Source organism: Echinops telfairi, unplaced genomic scaffold, assembly GCF_000313985.2.
Source record: "Echinops telfairi isolate 266 unplaced genomic scaffold, ASM31398v2 ScPeMD7_443;HRSCAF=831, whole genome shotgun sequence".
Lineage (NCBI taxonomy): Eukaryota > Metazoa > Chordata > Mammalia > Afrosoricida > Tenrecidae > Echinops > Echinops telfairi.
Window position 1 is genome coordinate 1,822,286 of NW_022104341.1, and position 8,987 is coordinate 1,831,272.

General features: G+C 39.6%; 1 protein-coding gene across 4 annotated transcripts in view; it reads right to left on the reverse strand.

The window, feature by feature from the left end:
- The window catches only part of MAGI3 (membrane associated guanylate kinase, WW and PDZ domain containing 3), a 275,989-nt gene extending 267,017 nt beyond the window's left edge, over positions 1 to 8,972 (reverse strand). For all 4 annotated transcript variants that reach the window (XM_004699165.2, XM_045292004.1, XM_045292006.1 and 1 more), the window contains exon 1: positions 8,657 to 8,972. In XM_004699165.2, the coding sequence (XP_004699222.1) occupies positions 8,657 to 8,972 (316 nt within the window). The remainder of the gene's footprint in view (positions 1 to 8,656) is intronic.
- Positions 8,973 to 8,987: the final 15 nt, after the last annotated feature.

Here is an 8,987-nt window from a genome sequence, read left to right on the forward strand (position 1 = left end):
GCAATGAATGTACAAATGTGCTTTACACAATTGATGTATGTATGGATTGTGATAAGAGTTGTATGAGCCCCTAATAAAATGATTTTTTAAAAAATTGTTGAATGTAAAACTGATTATCTGCTCTGTAAACCTTCACCTAAAACACAATGAAAAGTTAAAAACAACAACTGTGAGATACAGGGTAGATTCTTAAAAACTTCCCTGAAACAAGGTAATTATATATGTTTAAATTTCTCTGCAAAAAGAAGCAGAAAGGTTTAACTGAATGGATCAGCTACTGTTTATCTTAGTTACCTAGTGCTACTGTAACAGAAATATCACAAGAAGGTGGTGTTAACAAACAAATTTATTTTCTCACAGTTTAGGAGGCTAAAAGTCTGAATGCTGAGCTCTGGTTTAAGGGTTTCTCTTTGGGTTCTGGAGGAAGGTTCTTGTGACTTCAGTTTCTGATTTCTAGTTCCTTGGAGATATCCATGGGTCTTAGCATCTAGCTTACTCCCTTGTCTCTGATTTGCCAGCTTGTTTAATCTTGTTCATCTCAAAGTGATAAACTCAAGACGCAGCCTACACCAGTGGTTCTCAACCTGTGCGTCTCAACCCTCTGAGGGTTGAATGACCCTTCGAGGGGTCGCCCGATTCATAACAGCAGCAAAATTACAGTTATGAAGTAGCAATGAAAATAATTTTATGGTTGGAGGGTCACCAAACAACACCCTGTATTATAGGGTTGTGGAATTAGGAAGGTTGAGAAAGACTGCCCTACACTAACCCTGGCTCATTAACATAACAAAGAGAAACCCATTCCCAAATGGGATTATAATCACAGGCATTTTGTTGCTTGGTGCCCTAGAGATGCTCTCACTCATACTGATGCCATGCAAAACAGAACAAACTACTGCCCAGTCCTATACAATTCTCACAATTGCTCCTATGTTTGGTCCATTGTTGTAGCCACTTTGTCAATACATTTAATTGAGGTTTTACTTAGAGGAAAGGATGTAATTCAATCTAACACTTTGCATTCTCCATATGAACATAGATAAGCCTCTAAAGAGAATAACCCCCACCCCCACCCCCAAGAAACAAAAACTCACTGCCACTGAGTTGAGACTGACTCAGAACAATCCTTTAGGACAGGGAAGAACTGCCTCTGCTTCCAACACTGTAATTCTATAAGGGAGTAGAAATCCTGGACTTTCTCCCACCTAAATAGAATAGATCCTAGTTATTAGAAATTATTAGAAAATATGAAATAAAACTTCTTTCTAGATAACTAAATTCTGTAATAGAATGTAAAAAAAAAATATTTCCATAATATTAAAAAAACTAAATTCCAAAGAAATTTTGGCAGAAAGTTTACCGTAGATTCCCAAGCTCATTTGGCCTACCACCGCCTTTTCATAAAATCAATTCCTCTTAACAATAAAAAAAAACCTTTGTACTATAGCCTATCATCCAAGATAAAGTGTAGGTACCTGCTTTTGCAGCCCCCTGGATAATCCCAGTGCTCCCCAAGAGGCAGAAATGTCCACTTAGGAAACTGGTTTAACCTTTTATATTTCTTACTGAGTCTCTAAAAATAATATCTGTAGTACAAGTATTAATAAAACACAGCACTTTTGAATCTATGAGCTCAGTGTGTCCTCTCTTAAGTATAAGGGGGCTTTAAAAAGTCCAGTTAAAAAAAAGAAATCAATAATTGGATGTATAATTTATAATAGATATGATTTATTAATAATGAAAATTTTCACAGAATTTTTGAAGTCCCTTCATATTTAGATATGTCACAGGTCAAATTATAATTCTCACAATGTAGTCCATGTCTCGAGGCAATGCACGGATAACTGAAATGGAGGGTCCATTGGGAAAGGCCCCTTAAAGGCACTGTAATACAACGCAGTGACTACATCAGGATAAAATTGCTGGGGTTAAGAGAAAATGGAGTTATAATGGTATCAACTCATCTTTTTTCACTGAAAGTGAATCATCTATGATTATAACAAAAAAAGAAACACAACTAAGGTGGGAAAATATTTCTATTCCCATTTTACTAGGATAGCAACTTGTGTTTTTCCATAAAATTGGTTAGGCTTCCACAGGAACCCAGGAAAGCCTATTAACCTTAGAGTGAACCACTAACAGCAATAGTTCAGGCACACTGTGGGTTAAAGGAAAAACTCAAATATTCCTTTGTGAGTTGAATAAGGCCAAAGGCAGTAACAACATCTAAGCACCTTCACAGCATTATTTCCAGAAGAAAACACATTTCAAGCTCCAATTAAAACAAACAAATTTACAGAAGACGATTCAAAATGGAATTACCTACACATTTAAAGAATTAATATGACTTCCCCTCTATTTTCCAATTATCCAACATGCTTGTATACTAAAGAATGTGGTCGTATTTTTGTTTTCACAAAAGCCACTACAATGGGCTACATGTCGTACCTTTCTGGGCAAGCCATCGAGTGCTTCTCCTCCTCTACTTGCCACCACTGAAAGGGCCATCGCTACATCCAATGAAACTGTGTCCATCTTTCAAACAGCCAGGCCAATGCTCCAAACGTTTACAGTCCCTGCCCTCAGCCAGGCGAGTCAGAAAATAAAGTGGCAAGGACCTTTACTTAGACATTTGTAAAAAGAAGGACACGGTTTTTTCACCACCAACACACACACACCCCTAACTTAGGCAATTTCAATATGCATATCCAGATGGGGGGTAATTTCATTGAATTAAAAGATATGCATACTCAATTTTTTATAAAACATTTCTCTTTAATGTAAACAAACTACATCATCTGGTATTCAACCAAAAAATGCCACTAGTTCCAGCTAGGCTGGAAATGTAGTAAGTATATAGGGCTCTTCCTAAAAATGGTAGACTACTTACTGTACTTCATAGACAATTTAAGTGGGTGTTGTTAAAGAGAATTTTTGTTTGTATTTGCTTTACTCCTTTTTTGTAATGACTTGAAAGCCTAAGTCCTTCCTAATATGCAACTTGACAATCATGGGCAATTAATCAATTCAGCCTGTTTTTCACTCAAATGCATATTACTGCTTATCTAAAGAATTTGAAATATTGGGAGAATTGCGAAGAAGGCAAAGCCTGACGACAGGTATTTGTTAGCAAGGAATCTGGAAGCTCCACTGAACTATGTGCTTCCTGAAGGCAGTGCCCCTCTCTCACTCTCTGTTGCATCCCCAGGGGTAGCTGGAGGCTGGCCCACGGGGAGAGTGCCATTACATGTTGGCTGGGGGAATGAATGTGTGCTGGATAAAATATGAGTGATAGTACTTTCTATTTTCCCTCATGAGGTAAAATAAGCACCTTGCAAAACATTCTGAATAATACTTGTTCTCCAAGGAGAAGAGTAACCCAATTGCTACTCTTCTCCCACAAACAAGTCTCTCAAAACACCAACATCCCAGCTAGTGAACACTTCACCTCCTGCAACAGTCTCACATGCAGGGCAATCATTTGCCCTACAAGCACGCAGTATCTCGGGGAGATTACTTCTCAGCATTTCTGATGGAAAACACACATAATGCATTACTCAAAAATGAAGCAGTTCTAGTCTTCAGTACCAAAACACCTGTCCTGTCAAATCATGCATGACCAAAAAGTGAAACTGTAATCAGCAGACAATACTGAAGTGACACTTGAAGACACACTTCTGCTGTAACACCCTCCCTAACACTAGCCATTTCGGTCAAATCAATTTTGACTCATGGAGACCCCATGTCACAGTAGAACTGTGCTCCTTGGGTTTTCGCTGACGCATTCTTCAGTAACAGTCTACGGAGCCTCTCTTCCCATGTGCTTCTGGGTTAACCTGCACCTCCAAACTCTGGTTAGCAGCTAAGCCTATTAACCATTTGCATCACTTAGGGACTCCTTTCCCAAATAGTAAATGCCCACAATATTTACAAAACACTAAAGAGTGAAAGTTGCAAAGGAGCTATATTAAACTCGTCATCTGAAAAGATTATGCACTAACTTCATAAACCAGTTATTTGAACACACTTAGATTGTTTTTCCATCACTTTAGATACAGTAGAGACAGAGAAAAAAGATCACTAAAAGTGACCTCTCGTAACAAGATGTTTTTATAAAGGACATCCCAGAATCCTAGAGGAAATAGCATTTTTTCCATGAAAATCCGTTTTAGTGTAGACTAAATAAAATATAAGTTGAAAGGGCCAAATGTTAAATATTTGTTTGGACCATGAAGATATTGAAAAATTATAGAATATCTATATCAATCAACCCTGTAAAATACAATTTTACCAAACAAGTTATAAATGTTAAGAAGTCTGTGGGTAAGGGCAGGAGCAATAAAACCACCAAAATTATGTACTACAACGTTGAGCAAAATTAATTAACCCGAGATGTTTAGTGATGGTGCTTCTACAAAAAAAAATGCCTGAAAATAAACAAACACAATGATATTCATGAGCCCCTGAGGGTCCCCAAATCTAAATGAACAAGAGTTCTGCTACTATGCTGATGGTTTGCGTAGATTCTAACTCAGAGCAACCCTATACTGGATGACAAACTAGAACTGCTCCATCAGGCTTCCTAGGCTATAATCTTTACCCAAGCTGATTGCCAGATCTCTTCTCCCAAGGAGCAGCTGGTGGGTTCAAATCACTGACCTTTCAAAGCACTTAGCCAGTCCATCACTAGGGCTCCTTGCCATATAAATCGGAGGTGATAATGAGCAGAGGCTCAGGTTCTAAAGCCTCCACATATGAAGGCCAACAGATTGGGAGGGAAGAAGGATAACAAATTTTAGAAAGTAAGGTAAATTTCAAACTCAAGGTTTACTAAAATTTGCTTTTTATCTTCCTAAACAAAGGAGCTGTCCCACCCAAGCCCTAGTTTCTATTGCTTTAAAGAAAAAAAAGATAAAGAGGAATTTATTACAAATCCAGGAGGCTAGCAATTAACTCTAATTTCCCTTACCCCTCCCTTCTTCAAACATTACAACTACTAAACAAAACTCACTGAAAGCCCCACGTGATCTACTATGCCAAAAGAACCCACAAAAAGAGCCAAGGATTAAGAGAAGAAAGGCACAGAATTGTCATATTTGCCTCAAGTAAGCATTCCAACAGGGAATGTATTTCTAGGAGTCTCTCCACTTTAACAAAATTGCATGTCTCAAAGCATATATGATGAAGACTTGTACCTACATTCAATTAGCATTACACAAGATCAGTTTCAAATGAGTTATTGTTTAAACCAATTTTAACATTGTTTCTCATGATTTTCATCTCAACACAGAGACCTAGGGTTGTTGAACGCAGTGTGTGTGCATAATAATGCAATAGACAATGATTCCATGTACTGAATGTATCAATACTTAATCTCTGGAATGAAATCCACATAATTTACCACCAATAAAATATGAAGAAGCAAATATTTATATTGTTCATCCAACTCTGCACATTCAGTTTGCAAAACTGGGGGGGGGGTGACACTTGTATCATTAATCAGAATAGAAATTATTTAAGAACATATTCTGAAGTAAAATCAAGGAAATGAATCCTGGTCACAGGGCTATATAATGAAACAATTTCACTAGAGGGCCAAAGTTCAACTTCCTTCACTATTGGGAAAAGACAAAGTTCAAATGTGAGAGACAACTTTTCTCTATGCAGTAAAATTAATGGCAGTTTCATAATTAAGAAAGAGCTAACTTGGGCCAAGCCCTAGGTGGAACGAAGAATTCTTCTAGTAGCAGGAAAAGTACTGACTGCTAAGCACTACGTGTGTATGAGTGGCAAACTAAAAATCCATAACTCTCTTAAAAGTCTCAGGTTAGGAACCGTATTTTAAAGTTATTTCCAATGATCCATTAAGGGTTACAGCAAAAAGAAGAAAACATATACAAAACCCCAAGTCAAAGCTGAAGACAGCTGATGCCAAAAAGACTCCATTCAATCATCTGGTTGATCCTGCTGGTTTGGGCTGGGCTACTGTCAGCATGGAATAAGATGAGAAAGCTAGAAGAGTCAGTGCTGCCGCAGTCATAACCTACAGTCCCACTCATCCTTCCACCTAGGTCTCTATCAGTATTCAATGAGATCATTCCCTGCTACTATTACCTCTTACAGAAATGGTTAAAATTTACCTTCACATTGTGCTACTTTCTAAATGATATGTTACGAATACAGTTTAATAGTTACGAGTCATGACAAGAGACAGAAATACTAAGTATACTTTATAATACCTAATTAAGTTTTAAAAGGCGTTTATCTCACAAATTTTAGACACAAGGGAAAAAACAATGTGCAGTGAAGGTTCTTTTTTAAATCCCTTTATATCTTCCACCTTCTCAAAATTAATCACAACACTATAGAATTTTTGTCTCCACTAGAGATGATATTTAGGCTGTTTTTAGATTACGAATTTTGACCTCCCCAAAACACTTCAAATTCTTAATTTCTAACATTTAAAGTCTGTGTTTAACTTGAAAAACCTTGCAATCTTGTAATAAATGTTGCTTTCAAGCAAAGCTATTTAAGAAAGCCATGGAAAGTAACACTTTAACGTAGGCTTTTAAAAAACTAAGAATATTATTTTTAAGTGATTAAAAATTTATAACTACAACTGGCTTAAGAACAAGAATATTAATCTGATGACACAGATGTAGTAGCTTGCTTTAGGGATTAACAGAGTATCTTTTAAAAATAAATAAAGTAAGTACAATTCAGAACTTTTATTATTAATGATTATAAAATGTGCTGTATCCATGAATGTAGAGTACTCCCTTTTTTTTAAAACTAAACTTTTAAAGTAGGATAGTCTCTGGTTGTCAAGAGAACAAAACTGCTTTTGCTATAAAAAAGTCAACTACATTCTAAGAATGAAATGTGTACTCAACACAGTTAGTTACTGTCATGGCCGTTAGTATTACTGAACACATACTCTGAATCTTGAATCACCCACTAGCATTTGATATGAAGAGTGACAACATGCATAACACGCAGAACAGGTTAAAGAACTGGCTCCCCAGTTTCCAAAAATCACAGTACTTTAGAAATACACCAGCTTCCTCATCAATCTGTCAACTTTAAACCTATTTCTGAAAACAATAGCTATAACCTCATCTGTGCCCCAACTAATGAAGACAAAACACAGGGCAATGGTGCAGATGTTCTCATTATTCCTTTGCTCATGGGATTTGAACTAAATGGCACCTAGGCTAGAAAATGCTGTACATATACTATTTTGCATATTGCAAACGGGTTAGATTATAACCTCAATGTCTTTTCAGAACCCTTTAAATAAGACTCTATAAATTTGAGTTTAGACAAAAATTTGGAATTCCCAGCAATCCAGTACAGGAAGGGATGTAAAAATTTTGTCAAAGTTTTAAAAAATTTGGTAACAATTTAAAAACATAAACCAATAAACTTAACCTGAGTATGATACAGTAGACTGTAGGATAAAAATGTCAAGATTATAGGGCCATGTGAGTGTGTGTACTTAAATCCACCATGCACACACATATGTATATTGCACCACAAACCACCAGTTCTGATTAGGCTCGGGAACTATTAAAGAGATCATTCTAAAGAGAGCTGCTGAGGAAAATCAAAGCAAAAAAAAAAAGTGAAGAAAATAACATTATTAAATTCTCCTGGCTTTTCTAGTATTTTATGGTGAAAAGGTAGGCAGATTTCTAGTACAAGTCACAATTAAGCAGCTCACTATATTTGATGCATGGCACATTAAATAGAGCACGTTCGGCCAAAATAGTGTGGTTTTTAATAACGTTGTAACCATAATTCTCTCTCCTACAACATCTCATGAGACACAACAACGTTCTACTAGTGCTGAAACAACCAACAGTGCTGTGGATAACAAAATACAGGCAGACCACTATACACTAACAGACCTCACTGTATGCAGCCTGATCAATGCTTTGGCAAGCACGCCATAAACGTAGCGTGCTTTGCAGCAGATTTTACTAGCATAAAAGATAGCAGGGAAACAGGGGTTCTTTTTGCCCACCCCTTCAACAAAATTCTGCAAAATCAAGAGCTTCACAAATGCTTCTACTCAGCTAGGCACCTAAGGTCGTCTGCAAAACCCATATGCTATTCTACAGCACCGAGCAAGAACACGCCGCCCGGTCACACATCACAGATCGCTCGCTACCCAGTCACCTGAACCACCTGGACTGGTCCAGTTAGGCTGTCAGTTCCGAGACGTGGCGAGTGGGCAAGAAACGCTGAGGCAGCCGAGCACGACCAGGTACACTAGGCGGCTCACCTTGGCACCAAGAGCCTCACCACTAAGGACCCTTTTCCCCGTTCCAAGATGCCTAAGACTCTGGCCACGGAAAACGCTTCTATGGTAAGGGCCTTCTCCACAAAGAAGGAGGGCAGGACAGGGCTGCTTTTTCTGGTCACAAACTCCCGTCTGCGGTGGGAGAGCACGGCATTTAGAGAAAGCTAGTCCAGGTGGCAATTCCGCGGCAGCTCTCAGAGCAGCAGAGCCCAAGGGCAAGGCAGAGCTCAGTTTTCCCATCGGCACAATGGGAGTCACCACTGCCACGGGCTCTCCCCTCTCCCCGGCGTCAGCCACCCCCTCGGGTCTCAGTGCGCCCCGGGCCCCCGGCGCAAGGGCAGGGCCGCATACCTGGCTTCACAGTCTTGAGACGGATGGGCTCGCGGAAGTGGCGGATGACAGCCAGCGTATCCCGGTGGGTGAGCCCGCTGACGGGCGTCCCGTTCACCTCCAGCAGCACATCCCCCGGGCTGGGCGCCTTGCCCGAGACCACGCAGCAGGTGCCCCCGCCCGGCTCCTCGCGGAGCCGCCCCAGGTAGGGGAACTCGCCGCGCTCCGCGCCGCCCCGGAGCTCGGCGCCCAAGTCGCCCGGGGGCCCGGCCCAGGACACGGCGCACTCCTGCACCTTGCTCAGCCAGTGCTTCTTCTTCTTCAGCGTCTTCGACATCCCGGAGCCCGCTGC